Below are 19,468 nucleotides of genomic sequence, written 5' to 3'. Positions count from 1 at the left end.
GGTCACATCCAGAGTAGACTATTGCAACAAGCTGCTGACTGGAAGATTAATTAATTTAACCACAACACAGAGTTAATAGAGAGAGATTAGGAAAGGTATGTGGCTCAACGGTAGAATCCTAGCTGGCATTTTAAAACTGGTAATATCAAATATATTTTATTCAAAATAACCTTCAGGAAGAAACTTTGAAGCTTCATGAGATGACTAGCAGAAATATCACATGCTAACTAGACAAAATTCTTACTAATAGTATGAAAAACAAGTAAGCGAAGAGTTCCATCTTTTAAATCAAAACTTCAAGCAGTGAGGGATTCTGCTGACTCTGTCTTTACCTTCTTGCTTACAAACATGCAGAATTCTTTTTTTATTCTGAAGTTTCCTAACTTCAACCATCTAATAGAATATCATTCTGCTGCTACAGTGGATATTAATCCGTTAACAGAAATCTTATCTTAATGTAACTATTGCTGATTTTAAGCACAGGGTGCCTTTTGGAGGTCATTTTTGTGAATACATCCATTATAAGCAGCAGGAGATTAATTAAAAGAACCAGTGATAGATAACCTTGATCAGAGGAATGCAAGCGACTTTCCAAATCTTTGTCGTAGTAGCATGTCTGTATGGCAAATTCACATTGGAGGAAGAATGTGATTTGAAGATGTGGAGCTGGTAAAAACACCTTTGAAAAAAGATCCACTGTAGCAGCAGAATGACATTCTATTAGATGGTTGAAGTTAGGCAACTTCAGAATAAAAAAAGAATTCTGCATGTTTGTAAGCAAGAAGGTAAAGATAGAGTCAGCAGAATCCCTCACTGCTTGAAGTTTTGATTTAAAAGATGGAACTCTTCGCTTACTTGTTTTTCATACTATTAGTAAGAATTTTGTCTAGTTAGCATGTGATATTTCTGCTAGTCATCTCATGAAGCTTCAAAGTTTCTTCCTGAAGGTTATTTTGAATAAAATATATTTGATATTACCAGTTTTAAAATGCCAGCTAGGATTCTACCGTTGAGCCACATACCTTTCCTAATTGTGACTTACAATAGCTAAAGTATCATTATATATACACCACTTATTTTAGTTCAGAATATAGATGGCATTTTAGAATCGGATATTAAAATGTTCAGGATTCTTGCACAGGGATCACCAGACAAGGTGCTTTGCAGGTTTTATCCTAGCTCCTTGCAACCTTCTGCATCAGCCTTTCCCAAGCAGTGTGCCTCCAGATGTTGTTGGACCACAGTTCCCATCTTTCCTGGCCATTGGCAATGCTGGCTGAGGCTGATGGGAGTTGTGGTCCAACAGCATCTGAAGGCACACTGCTTGGGAAAGGCTGTTCTACATAGTCAGTGTGAAAATATGCCCATGCTGTATCTGGTCTCAAGTTCATCTTCAACAGCATATCCTATCTTAAATGTCCCCATCATTTCCTCTATTTCCAGTGTTAAGGTTGTGAGTGCCATTGTTAATGTAGCCCAGATGGCACCTCCAATTTGCACCACCAGCAAGCTTGGGGGAATTCCAGCATTTGCAGAAGTACAAAAAAGAAATGGCCAAAATGGGGGATTCTGGGAAAAGAGCAGGGCCGGTTCTAAGGGGCAGCCAGGTTGGGCACTGGCCTGAGGGCCCTGCAGCTACAGGAGCCCCTGGGGGCCCCATAAGGGGCCCTCCACTCCCCTTCTGTGATCCACAGCACAAGCCGTGTCGTGGATCGCAAGACAAAACCTTGCAAGCCACCCGCCATCCCCCCTGCTTCACCTACCTTTCTCTGCTGTTCTTTGCGGCTGTGTGCACTGTGCGCAGGGTTGCCATCAATCAAGATGATGGCCAAGGTTTCTGTAAGGGACTGAAGCTTCTGCTGCCATCTTGGTTGATGGCAGCAATGCGCACGCTGAATGCCATCAACCAAGATGGCGGCAGAGGCTTCAGTCCCTTACGGAAACCTTGGCTGTCATCTTGATTGATGGCTACCCTACACGCGCAGTGCGCGCAGCCGCAATGAACAGCAGAGAAAGGTAGGTGAAGAGGGGGGTATGGCAGGGGGTGGTGGCTCGGAAGGTCTTGTCTTGCGATCCATGTGATCGCGGAAGGGGAGCGGAGGGGCCCAGGGCAGGCTAATGCCCAAGGGTCCCTGCATTCCTGGAGCCGGCCCTGGAAAAGAGCATACAGGAGTGCCCTGGAGTGATATAGCTCTTATACTTTTCAGTATGATGACAGTCCCAGGAGCACCTCTGTATCTTTGCATTGTATCACATGAAAAAATCTGTAAACTTACTCTGCTTTTTATTATTATTATTTATTACATTTGTATACCGCCCCATAGCCGAAGCTCTCTGCTTGTTTGTATAAAAGAGATCATACCACACAGTTGTGGATACCAGCCAAATCGAAGTTGGTAATGAACAAAAAAACCTTCCAGAACCATTCCTATTCAAGAATGTGCAGCTTTTTTGGAGGGTGCCATGAGCATCCATACTTTTTTGGTCTTGCCACAAAAACTCCACTTTAGCTGTTGCAGGTAAGAGTCCTGAAGAGGCAGCAGATCTGGAAGTATTACTATGCATCAGGAGTTGGTGGGGTGGTGCAGGCAGGGCGGCACTGCACACCTGGCTTCCCAATGCAGTGTCGCTGCCACTTACTGAGAGGGAGAAGGGTGAAGTGCAGGGAACTCAGTATGGCATGGGCACAGTGGCAGGAATGTTAGATTGGTTGCACTGTGCTGGGCTTCGTGCATCTTGCCTCTCTCCCACTTAGTAAGCGGCAGTGGCACTTGGCATTGGGAAGCCAGGTGTGCAATACCACCCTGCTGATTGCTCCTGTTACTGGGTGACCTGCAAAAAAATGGTGATTGAATTTGAAAGGCAATACACAATTCAGCCAATTGGGCATGTAATACACAACAATGGTTGCTATCTGCATGAGAACCTTTTAGAAAGATGTTTATGGCTTAACAGGAGGAGCACAATGGACAGATAAGCCTGTTGCACTAATTAATACTTAAGTTATACGCAAAATGATTTGGATCTGCATTGCAGAAACCACTGTATCTGCTCTTATGTGCAAATCTCCCAAACAAAGCCAGTGTTTTGGAAGGTGGATACAGCCATGGAAATAAAGGGTCAGATTTTATTTATTTATAACTATATTTGTGTACCACTATTTCATTTAAAAAAAAATCAAAGTGGTTTACAACAAATAAAAAAACCGTCTTAGCTTCCCCCCACTATTAACTTGCTCTGTTTCTTCAGAGCGATAGCTGAATGCGGCTAATGACCTCTGCAGACAGAAAGACATTAGACTTTGCAGGAAATTTTATAAGGGACTTGGAATGTTATCACTGTAGATCTCAGAGTTAGCACTCACTTAGCACTGCAATGCCATTCAGTTCAGCTGGAAAACAACAAGGGCATCTAATATATAGTTCAATCATAAGAGCGCAGAGCACAGATTAGTAGTAACTTGTCTACCATTTTATGTGGACAGAGGCAGCACTGCAATAACATTTCCAACTCTCTATGCTTTAGCTCAGTGCCCAGTGGACATGGGTTTTGTTGTTTATAATTCTTCACTCACTACCACACAAGAGGAAGCCTACCATGAAGTTCTCTCCAGCAAAGATTTCACAGCACTGTTTTGGAAGGAGCAAGATTAGCAGCAAGGGGGTTTATAATGAACATGTAATTAAGCCTGCATTTTGCTCTAATGACTTTAGCAGTTGTCCTTGAGGTTTGCATAAAATGAGGAGCAAAAGTGATTAGGCTCCCAATTTTATTCCTTGCTTATGTTGAATTTAAATTGAAGACTGCTGCTCTACATTGGAGAAAGGTGGCATGAGGGGAAGGGGAAGCTCTTACAACACTGAGATCAGCCAGAATTAATGAATGGTTTGTTGGCTGCATTCAGGGCCACTTGTGGTTGCTGTTGATCAATCCAGCCCTCTCCAGTCAATGCAATCAATGAGAAGCACTACACCGGGCATGTGTGTGTCTGATAATTCACTCAGCCCAGACAGGTCTGAAAAGAATACTTTTAACTGTGGGGGTGGGGGGTGGGTAGAAGGAAACTGCAATTAAGGAAAAAGAATAGCTACCAGCCAGGCCTAATCCTGCCACAGAGACATTTGTGCCAAGTTACTTCCTGGGGAAAAAACCTGAAAAAGGAAAAAACAATTGTGAAAGTAGATGAACCAGATTCCATTTTACTAGATTAAGCTGAAAACAGATCCTTAATTTGTTTTTCAGTGTTATCCATTCCAAAGTCTGCATCTAATACTACGTATAGTTTAAATTTGGAATTAAATAGAATTCAGCCTTTGAAACCAATTTGCCCTCATCCATCAGGGGGCCATGCCTGCATAGAAAACAAGTTCTCACATGTATATTCCTAACTAGAAGAGCTTACTGTAACTGCAAATGGAGTTTCATGTGGTAGCAGAATCAGCAGTGGAACTGATAGTTTCTTAGGAAGAGAAGTGAAAAGCTGCGTTCCTTTGCAACTAAAAAGCATATTACCTTAATGGCTGCTTTTCCTAGCAGGTCTCTGCACATGCAGCTCCAGTGTCTTAGCACACAAATGGTTTAGGACCAATATTTACAATGGTTACTTCAAGTGGCCTTTGGCGGCAGTCGTACATGGAAAGCACTTCCATGTAGGGAATTTCATGGAAACCATGTGTCACAATCATGTACGACCTACTCTTGTGCATCTGAGCATTGTGCAAACGCTAAGAAGCAATCAGCATGTAAGACAATCTACAATTAGCACGCTGCTACTCTCAGAAGTGCTTTACCTGCCAATCATGTCACATTTATGAATCCCTTGAACCCACTTTTCAAATGACATTGTCCTTAATATGAATATGGAAGGTCAGGCATAGGGAGGAAAATGTCATATACAAATCTAGGAAGCTGTTTGATGCTGAGCCAGGCCATTGTTCCATGAGAGACCTGCTGGAACAGGCCAAAGACCTATCAAGTCCAGCATTCAGTACTCAGAGTGGCCAACCATTTGTCCATGGGGTAGCCAACATGGTATTCTCCAGATGATGTTAGGTTACAACTCCCATCAGCCCTGCCCATTGGCCAGCTGGCTGGGGCTGATGGGAGCTGGATTACAACAATATCTGAAAGGCCACAAATTTGCCACCTATGGCCTATGGGAAGCCCATAAGCAGGACATGTATGCAGTAGCACTATCCCACATGAGCTCCCTCGCAATTGATATTCAAATCCATACTTGCTGATACTGGAGGTAGTATATAGCCATCTCCTCTTAAAGCTGTCCACATTGGTGGCTATCACTACATCTTACGGCAGCAAATTCCACAGTTTAAATACATGCTGTGAAGGACTTCCTTTTATCTGTCCTGCATCTCTACTAGGGTTGCCAGGTTCAGGGCCTGAGACTTATCCTGTATCTTTAGGAGAAGAGAAAGTGCACGTGTTCTTGCAACTCTGTAATGAGAAAAACCACAAGGTAGAATTCTCCCCTCTGCACAACTTTTAAAGATACAGAAGACCTCTTGGTTGCCAGGCCCGGCCTCCAAGACGTCTTCTGTATCTTTAAAAGTTGTGCAGAGGGAAGGGAGAATTCTACCTTGTGGTTTTTCCCATTACAGAGTTGTAAGAACACCTGCACTTGGCTGACTTTCTCTTCTCCTAAAGATACAGGATCAGTCTCAGGCCCTGAGCCTGGCAACCCTAATCTCTACCCACTTTCTCCACACCTTGCATAATTGCATACACTTCTCACATGCCCCATCTTTTTTTTGGCCTTTTTTCTTAGCTAAAAATCCCTAAACATTGTACCCCTTTCTTAGTAGGGAAATCTAACCTGGTGTTGTCTAGTCAGACAGACAGCAGCCTTCCAGAATCTCAGACTTTCTCATCACCTGTCATCTGAAAGCTCTTATCCTCCAAACTGGAAATTCTGGGGACTGAACTCTTTTTGTATACATTTATTTATTTAATAGAATTTCCATAGTACTCAGCTGTAGAAAACCTCTAAGTGGTTTACAAGAAACATTAAAATCATTAATAAAAACAGTTAAAAACAAGTAATTAAAACATATAAAAAACAATTAAAACAGCAGTAGAATAAAAAGAGATTAAAACACATTAACATCTATGTGTTTGGATGAGTATGCCTAAACAGAGATGTTTTAAGCAAGCGCCAAAAAGAATACAACGAAAGTGCCTGCCTGATGTCCATAGGCGAGGAGTTCCAAAGTGTAAGTGCTGTCACATTAAAATAATGATTTCTTGTGACTTCCGGGAAGGGTGACTTAGCCTGTGCCTGCTTTTGAGACGGGCTCCTGCCTCAAAAGAAGCTTATTCAGATATATCAGTCAGATTTTTTTTTTTTTGACTGATTAAACTTCTCCCGGGTAGGGAGAAACGAAGAGATTAACCTCAAAGCCTATTTTTGTTGGGACGACCAGATCTCATTAATTTATGGGACGAGGTCCAGCCGACGAAGGTGGGACGGATTTTCAACAACAAGCTCTATCTGATAAAGCGAACGTTCATCTTATCTTCTAAGAGAGAACGCACTAACAGGCAAGCACCCTTCTTTCTATATTTTTCTTTTACTTGACTTAAATTGTTGCTGTTTAAAAGAGATTTGCCAGATTGATCGGTTTTTGACATCTCACTGGGGAGCCATAACTTCTCTCTGCTACTCACTAATTAATAGCTTATCTCTGTTTTTGTTGCAAAAAGCTGTCCTGGATTTGCATTCTAAAGATATACACAGAAGAGGGATTTCTATTCCGGATTTTTATTTTGAAGAATATTATATTGTCTGAGACTACTCTCTTTTTGGTCTATTTTATTTTGACGAATCTGTTTCCTGACGACCGCCATTAATTGTTTCGATCCTGGGAACTGCATTTTGTTTACTTAAGCATGGAGAGATAAGGCTGTCTGCTCTGTTTATACTGTGATGTCACCAAGTTTGGAGTATTAACCCAATTGTTGCTGAAATAAGAAGTGGTTTTCCTATATTTTTCTTTTAAAATGGCAATTAAGAAAGTGGCTGAGAATCTGGAAATAACTATGTTTCAGAAAATAATGGATGAGATTGAGATAACGAAACAAAACCTGCGACAGGGTTGTAAGGAGCTGAAAATTGAATTGAGTAAAATGAAGCAGGAGATTAAAGATATAGGGGTCCCTGTGAGAGAGGTGACCCTGGAAGGGGTCCCTGTGAGAGAGGAGACCCCGGAGATTGGAACAAACGTGGAACAGGAAAAAGATTTGGAGTCTATGGACTTTAGAAACAAAATCTATTGTTTGGAGACACAGGAGATTAAAGACATAGGGGTCCTTGTGAGAGAGGAGACCCTGGAGACTGGAACAGGGGTCCCTGTGAGAGAGGAGACCCTGGAGACTGGAACAGGGGTCCCTGTGAGAGAGGAGATCCCAGAGATTGGAACAAACGTGGAACAGGAACAAGATTTGGAGTCTATGGACTTTAGAAATAAAATCTATTGTTTGGAACTCAATGTTATCTCTGAAGAAATTAATGAAGATTCTAGAGATAAAGTTATCAATGGCATGGATAATCTTCTGGACTGGAATGATGTGATGGAGCCCAATATAGAGAAAATTTATGGAATTAACTGCAGCCATGTGACAATGGAAAAACTTTCAAGAGATGACCCAGTGTATTTTGAAAAAAAGAACAGAGATATGATTTTACAGCAGTATTTCAGCAACCTATTCAGAATGGATGGCAAGAAAATATTTGGGATAGAGGTAATTCCCATCAGACTCTTACTATATGACTATGGCTTTGACAGCAAGATTATTATGGAATACTGATAATGGAAGATTGGATACTGAAATTACTGGACTTAACAAGACTACTGAAGATGGAAGATGGAAAATGGAACTAATAGGGATAATAGAACAATGGCTACTGAAATTACTGAACCTAACAGATTCTGATGTGATGGATTAATTGAAATGTTTATTTTGACTATGGTTATGACAATAAGATTATCATAATTAGTAATGAGATGGATTAATTGATATGCTTATCTGGAAAAAAAAAATTGATAGATATATTTCTTAAAGAATTGAAACCTCTCTTTGACTTTTTGTGGAAAGAATAAAGTAATGTTTATGAGATTTGATGATTAAGTAAGATAACTACTGGAGGAAAGTGATTTTATAATATGACTTAAGAGACAGGATTGTTATATATTATAGACTTATAACTGATTTGATCTTTGACAAATGGGAAGTCAATATTTTACTCTTTATTTTTTATTTTTTTTTTTTTTTATTTTTTTGTTTAACTATTTTTGATTTTGTTTTTTGTCTTTGAATGTTTTATGATTTCGTCTTGTATGTTTTATGAAAATCTGAATAAAAATTATTGAAAAAAAAAATAAAATAATGATTTCTTACAAGTGTGAAATGAGTATTATGTGGCACCTGTGTCAGTTCTGCAGATCAAAGTAGATCAGTGAGCACATATGGGGTAAGGCGGCCCCATAAGAAAACTGGTCCCACTCTGTTAAGGGTTTTATATACTGAGTAACATCTTGTACTTGTCCTGGTAACAAATAGGTAACCAGTGCAGATCTCTGAGCTGAGATATTATATGCTGTCAGGGTCTCACTCCTGTCAGCAGCTGTGCTGTAGCATTCTGCAATAACTGCAGTTTCTCGGTCAAGCTCAAGGGAAGCTCCACATAGAGTGTACTGCAGTAATCCAGTCTTGAAATCACCAGTGTCTCAACTACTATGGTCAAGGTCTCCTGGTCCAGGAATGGTTGTACCTGTCTTACCAGGCACTTTTACACATGTACACCTGTTGGAAGTTATAATGGATTCTGCACAGTGCACTGACAGTCTGCATCACCCAGCAGTCACTGTGATTGTGATGACAGCGTAATATATAAAAATGACTGGTGGATGTCATTTTGATATATTGGAAAAATAAAAACACAAATACGTGCATTCAGAACTTAGAAAATATCAGCAAACTGTTAGCTTAATTCCTAGAAGTATAAACCAACTACAGTATTTGCTCTTGGGCAGCTGTTCTTGTTTTTAAATGGACTGCCTTTTGCAGCTAGCACTTGAAGACACAATATACACTGAAGGACTGTAATAAAACCAGCAATGTATGGAAACCTACCATATAGCTTCAAGGGGCAACACAGTTAAGATTTTTAACTTTGCTAAGTTTTTTCTCAAACAAAATAAAGTGCTCTCAGCAAAAGAAAAAAGAAAAGAAAAAGAAATCCTGAATAAACTGAACAACTGAAAGACCTTTTCCTATTGATCTCTTCTTGCATGGTTGTGAAAAAATAAACTGCTGTTTGAAAAAGAGAAATGCTGAAGGATGTATTGTTAAAAGGATGTAACATAAAAACAAAATAATTTTAATGGAGTCTTACCAGATTGATCCATATATAATGCCATTTCAAGAACTGGCTCTTTGCTTGCACACTGCCTCCTCCCTTTTCACTCTCTAATTTTCCCTCTCACATCAATTAAGGCTGCAATCTTAACCATATCTACTCGGAATTAAGTCCTACTGAATTCAGTGAGCCATACTCCCTGGTAAGTGTGGTTAGGACTGCAGCCTTATGGGCAAACCATATACCTCAGAATACAACAAGCTGTGGTTTATGTAAACCATGGATTGCATTATCTGGATGTAAGAGCAAACTATAGTTTGCAGCTAAATCAGAAACGAGAGAGGAAATCATAGTACCTATGGGGAGGAAGAAATCTAGAAGTACAGGGATCCATACACACAGTAGCAAGCCAGTGTTTGGTATTACATCTGAAATGATTCACATGCGCACATTAAAAAAAAACCCTGTCCAAATAATGTGTATGTACAAAATAAATGAACCTATTATTAGTGAGAATAACTTTCATGTGTTTCCCAATTTTGAATAATTTATTCCACTTCTACTGATCACAGGCAGGCCTTCCCCCACACCTTAGAAATCCTACTCATTGCTACCCTTCTGAGATTTCACAAAACACTGCCAACACACTTCCAAGCTCATCTTAAAATAAAGGGGAGATACTCATAATGCTGAATGGTTTACCCATTATCAAATGGGAGGAACAGGATATGTAGACTCATAACTACGGTAATTAGCCTCCTACACTGCTCTCCTTCTTTGGGAAGGGCTATCAATCTGCATTAGAGCACATGCTGTGCAAGCATGCAGATTGTCCCAGGTCTGATCCATGACACCTCCAGGTAAGACTGGGAAAGATTCCTGTCTGAAATCCTGGAGAGCCACTGCCAATCAGTGTAGACAATACTGAGCTAGTTGTACTAATGGCTTAGCTCAGTATAGTTGTACTAATGGCTTAGCTCAGCTCCCTATGTTCTTTCATTGCATACAGCTGTACCTCTTCAGGAGTAAGTGTGGGGTTCTTTGCTGCAAGGTATGCTCTTCACCCTCTTACACACTTCCGTGCCTTTTCTGCTCTATCGACCCATGTACCTGGATACCATTATTACAGTGTGAAGTTTTGCTCTTCTATGCTTTGGGCAGGCTTTAAACACACACACACACACACACACACACAATTTGCCTAGTATGTTTATCCAGGCAAATGTTTCTTTGGTCCCTATTTTTGGCTGCATACATACCATACATTTAAAGCACATGATTTCTCCCAAAGAATCTTTGAAACTGTAGTTTTACCCCTCACTGAGCTATAATCCCCAGCACCCTTAACAAACTACAGTTCCCAGTATTATTTGGAGGAAGCCATGCACTTTAAATGTATGGTGTGTATGCAGCCTTCCAAGCCAATCTGGATTTTCTTTTACTTAAAACATTGCTCTGGCATGGAGGGGAGTGGCTTTATGATTGCCACAAAGGTCAGCCTATCAGCACTCTGAACAGCACTCTGGGCATAGAGATAGCAATAGGGGGTACACACAACCACCTCCACACATTGAATGAATGTGTAGAGAGGTTTGCAAGACTGCCCAGGCTAGCCCCGCTCACTGCCATGCTTCCCTGATAAATGCCTGTTTGATTTTCATCAGAAAGAATTCTCTATGCACACAGGTGCATGTGCAGAGAACTCTTTCTCATGACCATCAAACGGTCATTCATCAAGGAGGCAAAGTGGCACTGTATAAGATTAGCCAGCGCAACCTCTTCCATGAGCTTCTTCAGTGCATAGAGTGGGTCATGTGAACTCTTTTATTTGCAAAGCCTGAAGAAAGAGGAACATCCAGTTGCTCCTAAAAGTAATCATATGCATATTTATGTAGAACCAAATTCTAAAGAGTCCAATGGAACTTCATCTTATATAAGTTTACAAAGAGCTACAAACTCTGTCAAGTACAAATTGTTCTACTAATGAAGTGCTTACCAATAAATGCTACAAAACTATCCTACAGCTCAATAGTTCTCACATTGATCAAGTCAGTCACAGCTTTTTGAAAACAATACTATGTTTCTAATAGACACCCTTTCCCCCCAATTCTTAAGAGAAAATTGCTTCATCCACATTTATCACAGTGGCAGTCTACATTTAGAAAGTAAGAGATAACTAACAGATGGCCAATTGATTGCTCAAATAATATCAACTGGCCGCTTCCTGAAACTTAGTTTTTAGAATCCTTTACCATTTAAGAAAAAGTGGAACCATCTAATCCTCCATTTAAATGCAAATTCTTATTCTGCTCTTGAGGAGTTTCCAGAGAATGCTAACTCTACCTTATTTAAACACATTGGAGATATACGCAGAAGGATTTTTTCCAGTCAATTACTGGATTATAAATGCCTCTGCAAGATCAAGCACACCAATGTTTAATAGAGCCTCATATATAATACAGGCATGTCAGTTCTTCCTCTTCTTGGAAACCAGCCTGCTTTGGGTTTCTCAAGGTTGTCACAAAACAATGCCACCCACGAAGAGAAGAAAAAATACTTTTTGGCAGAGTCTTAGAACAAGTAGTAGTCTTTTGTATGCAAGAGCACTTCACTTTGTTAAGTGAAGTGACAGATGTCTAATTTTAAAAGCCTGCTGCTGTTAATTAGACATTTTACGTAGGTGCTACAATTAAAAGCAAGAGAATGGCACTGATTATTTCCCCACAACTAGGTCAGACTTTTAAATTTAAGGCAAAGAATTGTTTTTGTCACATAACAAATCTCTGTATTATTATGCATTTTTCTATTTTTGTTATCATACTACTAATTCTTTTTTTGTTTTTTTTAAGTGATAAAAATATGGGGTTGTAACAAACTAAGTTCTGCTCAGAGTAGACCCATAGAAATTAATGGATCTAACTTAGTCATGCCTAAGTTTCTTTTTTATCATTAATTTTTATTCAAATTTTCAAAAACAAAACAAAACAAAAATAATTAAACAATAAAATAAAATGTTGACTTCCGATTTGTTGCAGATCAGTTATAGGTCTACAATATATAACAAACCTGTCTCTTAAATTATATTAAAAAATCACTTTCCTCCAGTAGTTATCTTAATTAATCATCAAATCTCATAAACATTACTTTATTCTTTCCACAAAAAGTCAAAGAGGGGTTTCAATTCCTTGAGAAATATATCTATCAATTTTTCTCCAAATAAACATGTCGATTAATCCATCTCATCAAATCAGGTCCAATAATTTCAATAGCCATTCTTCCATTATCAATGTTAATTCCATCTTCCATCTTCAATAATCCTGTTAAGTCCAGTAATTTCAGTAGCCATTCATCCATTATCAATATCCCATAATAATCTTGCTGTCATAGCCATAGTCATATAATAAGAGTCTGATGGGAATTTCCTTTATCACAAATATTTCCTTGCCATCAATTCTGAATGTGTTGCTGAAATATTGTTGTAAAGTCATATCTCTGTTCTTCTTTTTTACGAAATGCACTGGCACATCTCTTGAGAGTTTTTCCATTGTCACATATCTGTAATTAATTCCATAGATTTTTTCTACGTCAAGCTCCATCACATCATTCCAGTCCAGAAATTTATCCAAGACATTGATAACTTTATCTCTAATATCTTCATTAATTTCTTCAGAGACAACGTTGAATTCCAAACAGTAAATTTTATCTCTAATATCCATAAACTCCAAGTCTTTTTCCAGTTCCACATTTGTTCCAATCTCCAGGGCTTGCATCTTCCCTTTAATTTTTCTTTTTTTCATCTTCTAATGCTTGTCCAGTTGTATCTCTGATCTCATCAACCTCCTCTCTCACAAGATCCCCTATTTCTTTAAGCTCCTGCTTCATTTTGCCAAATTCAATTTTCATCTCCTGTCTACCCTGTCTCAGGGTTTGTTTCGTTATCTCAATCTCATCCATTATTTTCTGAAACATAATTACTTCCAGGATCTCAGCCACTTTCTTGATTGCCATTCTTAAAACCACGAAGAAAAAAACAACCACTTCTTATTCCAGCAACAATTGGGTTAATATTCCAAGCCTGATGACATCACAGTGTAGACAGCACAGTCTGCCTTATCTCTTATATGTTCAGGAATGCAAAACAAATTTAGTTCACAGCATCAAAACAGTTAGTGGCATCGTGAACAAGCAGATTTGTCAAAATGAAATAGACCAAAAAAAATAGTCCCAGACATATAATACTTCAAAGTTCATAAATCAGATTTATTTATTTTTTTTCTCCTCAGAATAGAAATCCCTCATCCGTTTGTATCTTTAAAATGCACAATTCCAGGCCAGCTTTTTGCAATAATAACAAAGATAAGCTTTTTCAATTTCTTTCCTCCTTAATTTCGTGAATGAAAGAGAAGAGTTATAACTCACCCAGGGATTCTTTATAGCTGATTCATTGACAAATCTCTTTTTGCTGCAACAATTTAAACCAGATGATAAAAATAGAAAGAAGGATGCTTGCCTGTTAAAATCCGTTTTCCTTTAAAGAAAAGATAAACGTGTCGCTTAATCAGTTAGAGCTTGTTTGGAAGTCCGTCCGGCACTGCTGGCTGAACCTTCTCTCATAAACTAATGAAATCCAGTCCTCCCAACAAACACAGGCTTTTGTGGTTAATCTCTACGTTTCTCCCTGCCCGGGAGAAAGTCTTTACCAGTCAAAAAAAAGTTCTGACTGATTTTAAAACTGAAAAAGCTTCCTCTGAGATGAGAGCTCGTCTCAAAGGCAGGCACAGGCAAAGTCACCCTTCCTGGAAGTCAGTCATGCCTAAGTCTCATGGAGTCTGAGTATGGCTAACAGATACAGCACATGGTCGCAATAACATGCAAAACTGCCGTATAGTGAATCAATCCATTGGTCTATCTAGCTCAGTGTCTTCTCCATCTGAAGAGGGGAACCTGTGGACCTCCAAATGTTATTGGACTCCAACTCCCATCAGCCTCAACCAGCATGGCCAATGGGCAGAGGTAATGGGAAGTGTAGCCCAACAACATCTGGAGGATCACAGGCTCCCCATCCCTGGTCTATACTGAGTTGTGGAAGCACTCCAGCCAGGGATTCTTCCCAGCCCTACCTGGATCTGGTAGGAATTGAACCTGGGTCCCAGTCAGAGCATGTTCTTTCTCTCTGCACCCAAGAGGTGTATGCTACAAAGACCAGTACTGCCTACACCAACTGGGAGCAGCTCACTAGAGTTTCAGAAATAGGGTTTTGTCTTGTTTTTTGCCAGCTGTACCTGGGGATTCCAGAGACTGAACTTCAGGGATGCTCTGCAGGTAAATCATGTTCTCTAAGGCTGAGCTGCAGCCCCTCCCTCCTTGGTACACATTGTCCAGAAATGAACAGTGGCCTGATTTTCTTATTATTATCAAAAGCCATCTGCAAGGTACATGAAAAACTGCTAGTGATCTCCTATGTTAGAAGACGGCTGCTTCTTTTGTCACTTGCTTTCCCCCCCATGCTCTGAAATCAAAGGAGAAACATCAGTAGAAAATATTATCAGTGGTTGTTTAAGTTAAAAAAGTATGGATAATATCAAATGTTAGTGGTATTCAGAGTAGACCAACTGAAATCAATGGACTTAGGTCCATTTCCTAACACTGGATTTCTCTCTACATAGAGCATCCTTAAACAGTGGGATAGAGGAACCTTCAGAATTTGAACATTTTCCTTCCTATTTGTCACAGTCAAAATGAATTACCCGTGATTATGCATCATGCATGGTAATTTAGGAGGGAAAATATATTGGCTGGGAAATGGTCTGTCTCATTGGAAGGGGATAAAATTACCCTGTTGGGGTTTTTTACCCCTAATTCTTTCCACCAAAGTTTGCATTTCTAACAAGCATATCGCAATGTTTGACCTGACAGACATTTCCATCCCTGCCAAAATAAGATGGCCAACATGCATCTTTCTTCATCCCATCCAGCTTCAGTTAAGGTAAAACATCCACCAGCTATAAACACTGAGAAAATTTAAAACAGCCTGGCAGTCTTTTGCCAAGCATAGTCTTTTTTTTTTTCTGCCTAGGCTACAACCCACAGACTGGCTGACAGCCCATCTTCAACCATAGAAGCCACTGCCAGGTTTGGAAAGAAACTTTTTACATCTTGTGGTAAAGAATGGATTCTGGAATAATCTGATTTGTTGAGTGCTGTGGAAATACACTTAGCCTTATTATATTGTACCTCTTGAAGAACAGAGAACAACTTTAGAAATCACACTTAATTTAGACTCGTAAACAAGACAGCTGCCTGATCGTTTATAGTGAGAAATAATGGCCTCCAAGCAACTGGGCAGGGAACCATTTGTGAATTAGCTGGGGTTTTTTACATTTTTTTAAATTTCAGATCATCAATATTCCATCCATCACCCAAATGGGTAAGTGTAAGTTGGAAGGCTAGTTAAAACACTAACGTCTGTGCACTTATTTGCAAGACTGCACTTAATGGGGAAATAAACAGTCATTGGACAAGGTTGAGTGCCATCTTTCCATTACTCCCTCCTGACTGAAATCCATGGAGTTGCAGGAAGCCATGTTGAGGCTGGTTATTTATTTTAAATTAGGACTGTCACCTGACTAAAGAAATGTTAATCAATGAATACTATCAGTTTGAGAGCAGTCCTAACTGGGGTGGGTGCACAGACTGGCACATTCTCAGCTGCATCAGCAAGGCTGTTGGCCAGGGTAGAAGTTGGGGGACAGGTATTATATTTTTTGCTGTGCTATCTCCAGGCAGATCAGTCCCCTAAGTAGAAAATGGACTGGCTTTGGATTAGTTTTGGGGCCTTACAACAGCGACCAACAGCAGCAACACCACCAGCAGGGACAGCAGGGGGCTCCATGGTAGCAGCGCATCTCCATTTGTGGCCCCCAGTGGAAGGAAAGCAGCCCTGCAGCATACTAACAATCCCCCTTCCCAGCAGTGTGGATCACAGTTTAGGACTGCCCTGTTAGTCAATTAATTGACTGAACAGAATGTTTTTATCAGTTTTTAGATGATGTATGTGTGTGTCCTTGCAGTTATGATTTTAGATCTAGGTCACATCTACACCATACATTTAAAGCACATTTAACACACATTTAAAGCACCTGGCTTTCCCCAAAGAATCCTGGGAACGGTAGTTTACCCCTCACAAAGCTACAATTCCCAGCATCCTTAACAAACTATAGTTCCCAGGGTTCTTTGAAGGACAGGTCTAGATTTTAATCACAGTGAATTACTTTCTTCGTGCACTGCAGTCACAGTGATTAGTGAGAATGGGGGACATTGCAGTAAACATACAGGTTGTTCTCATTTTTTATTGTGAGAGTGGGGCATAAGTGGAGGAGTTAAAACTATTGGGATTGCCTACTTTGTTCCCAATCATTCTTCCTAACAAACAATAAAAAATAACAGTTCACTCTTTTCTTCACAGAGGGTCCTTCCAGGAATAGGAGGAGAGTAACAAGAAAAAACTGACTTTTCCATTTTTTCTTATAATGAAGATAAAATCACATAGCATGATAGCTCCTGGAGCTATTTGACTGACTTGGCAGATGCCTTCCTCATGTCCCCAGTTGTCAAAATGATTGCTCCCCCAAAACTAGGGAAAGGAACATGATTTCTATTTCCCACCCCAAAATGATAAAGTTTGCCCTTGCTGAAGAATTGTTCCACCTGTGTTTCTAAAAATTGCCTTTAGAAGGTGCAACCACACCTGTATATTGCATTCAATTCTGACAGAAAATAAAAACTTAGAGACCTTTTATTTATTTATTTATTTTTATATATTTATTAAATTTATATCCTGCCGTTCCTCCCAGAAGGAGCCCAAGGCTTTTTTAAAAACAACAACAACATTTTAAGGATTCTCTACACACTCTTAATAAGCACCAGTGCTTTGAAGCAGTCCTAGACAAACACAGGCAGCCAGTCCAGTCGCTGCAGAGCTGGCTGAATATATTGTCACCTCCTGGGAGTAGCCTTCAAATCACCTTCAAGGCAGCGGTAAGAAAAGAACATTACAGCAGCCTATCTTTGAGGTTACAGAAGCATGGACAGGCACAATCAGAAGCACAGTCAGCTCCATCTACTCTAAAAAAGACTGGAAGCCTACACAACAAGCGTAGCTGACAGCAGACATTTCTGGCAAAGCTGAGTCCAGGAGAAACACCAGGCTTCAAAACTGATCTAATGGGATTAGTACCCCAGTCCTGAAGCAGGCATAACTCCCTCAGCAGTTCTGAGATTTCCCAATGGAGCCTCCTCTTAACAATTTTAAACAATTCCAGTTCCAGGTAATACATACACCTTGGGGTATTAAACATTGGTCTTAGGTTATTGAAACATCATGAAATGGATGGCGATCACCCATACCGGTGGGAATATTCATCTAAAATAATCTCTTGAAAAAGATGTTCACTCGTGCAATGGTCCTTCCTTCCTTCCTTCCTTCCTTCAAGTTTCAACTGGAGATATGTAGCAAAACATCCAGTCACCATTCTTCTCCATTTTTGTGAGAAATTAGCCTGTTCCACCCTTTCAGTGTTTTACTTTGCTTTCCCCACACCCAGTAAAAATTGCCCCCCAGAAAAATCCCCCCCCCAGTAAAAATTCCTGCAGGGAGCCATATGTTGGAGAGACAGAGAGATGCACTTAGGAGAGGGAGAAATGTGCATGTGGTCTAGGGGTGGGTGGAGAAAGAAGTGTATATATGTATGTGTGATCTGTGAGAGGAAGAGGGGTGTGGGGGGGAGAGGAAGATATATATGAGTATGTGGTCTGTGTGTACATGTGGTCTCTTAAGAGAGGGAGAGATGCACTTGAGCAGAAAGACAGGGAAAGATATATGTGTGAAGTGTGTATAACTGAGTGAGAGAGAAATGCATGTGTGTCTGTGGTCTCATACGCACAACACAACACAACACACACATACCTTAAAGCCTCCTTAATTTCAGCTGTGGATCTTCCAACCTGCCCTGCCTGAATTGATAAATGACCAATGATCCTTATGAGTTATGAGAAATATTCTACTCTTCAAAAATGAGAACAGACAGAACAGTGGCATAGAAAAGCCCCATTCTCTGAGAACTGTCAGGACAGAATTCTAAAGTATGCATAGCCCATAGCTTGGCCCTAGTCCAGCCTACTAGTTAAAATGGATTTTAGTCATTGCTGCTGCTGTTGATGTATGGATGTTGAACAACTGAGGCAGCTGCAAATTACCATTCTCTCCCACCCATACAGTCCAGCTCCAGATGAGTATACATGAAACATCCCTACAAGCCAAAGGGGATGGTGGTGGGGACAGAGCTTAGCATGCTTGTCACTGCAGAACAAATTATTTGATCTTAATTTGGTGTTTTAGTTTAACGGTATTTTTATTTTTGTGTAACCTACTTTGAACACTTTGAAAAACACTTCTAGAAACATTTTAAATAAATAGGTAGGCTTTGCACGTTTGCATTATCTACACCAGAGGTAGCCAATGTGGTACCCTCCAGATGTTGTAGGCTACAACTCCCATCAGCCCCAGCCAACGTGGCCAATGGTCAGGGATTATAGGAATTGTAGTTTGCAATATCTGGAAGGCATGAGGTTGGTTATCCCTGATCTATTCCAAGGTATTGAATGGGAGACAAAAGTGAACTCCCAGCCTTTATCACAAGTTTGGAGCTTGGCAGACCAGGAGACGACATTTTCTGTGGCAGCCCCTGAATTGTGAAATTCCCTCCCCAAGGAGCTGCATCTGGCACCTTCATTATGGAGTTTCTGTCGTATGCTGAAGACACACCTCTTTACCCTTGCCTTTGACTGATTATATAGACATTGGAACGATTCTACTCCCTTGCCTGGAATTTTGTTTAAACTGATTGCAATACTGTATTTTTAAATTGCTGAACCCTGCCTGGGACCTTATGGGGAAGGATGGTGAGAAACCAAATAAATAATAACAATATTAATAAGAGCTTCCTTCTAGCACAATTGCCTTCTGGTCTACTTGGCTATGTCACTGCTTTTTTAATTTTGTTCTGCCAGCCTTTAGGCCCATGAATAGAGTGA

General features: G+C 40.1%; 1 protein-coding gene across 6 annotated transcripts in view; it reads right to left on the bottom strand.

The window, feature by feature from the left end:
- Positions 1-19,468, bottom strand: part of PLXDC2 (plexin domain containing 2) — a 326,726-nt gene that overhangs the window by 185,973 nt on the left and 121,285 nt on the right. Inside the window, exon 1 of one of the 6 annotated variants that reach the window (XM_061586484.1) lies at positions 5,237-5,322. The exons of the other annotated variants lie outside the window; for them this stretch is intronic. Within the exon in view, the coding sequence (XP_061442468.1) occupies positions 5,237-5,288 (52 nt within the window). The 5' untranslated portion in view covers positions 5,289-5,322. Of the gene's footprint in view, positions 1-5,236; positions 5,323-19,468 lie in introns of those variants that run through there. 6 annotated transcript variants of the gene reach the window in all.

The sequence above is a fragment of the Rhineura floridana genome, chromosome 10, assembly GCF_030035675.1.
Source record: "Rhineura floridana isolate rRhiFlo1 chromosome 10, rRhiFlo1.hap2, whole genome shotgun sequence".
NCBI lineage: Eukaryota > Metazoa > Chordata > Lepidosauria > Squamata > Rhineuridae > Rhineura > Rhineura floridana.
The sequence above is the reverse complement of the archived record's forward strand: the minus strand, read 5'-3'. Positions and strand labels throughout refer to the sequence as shown.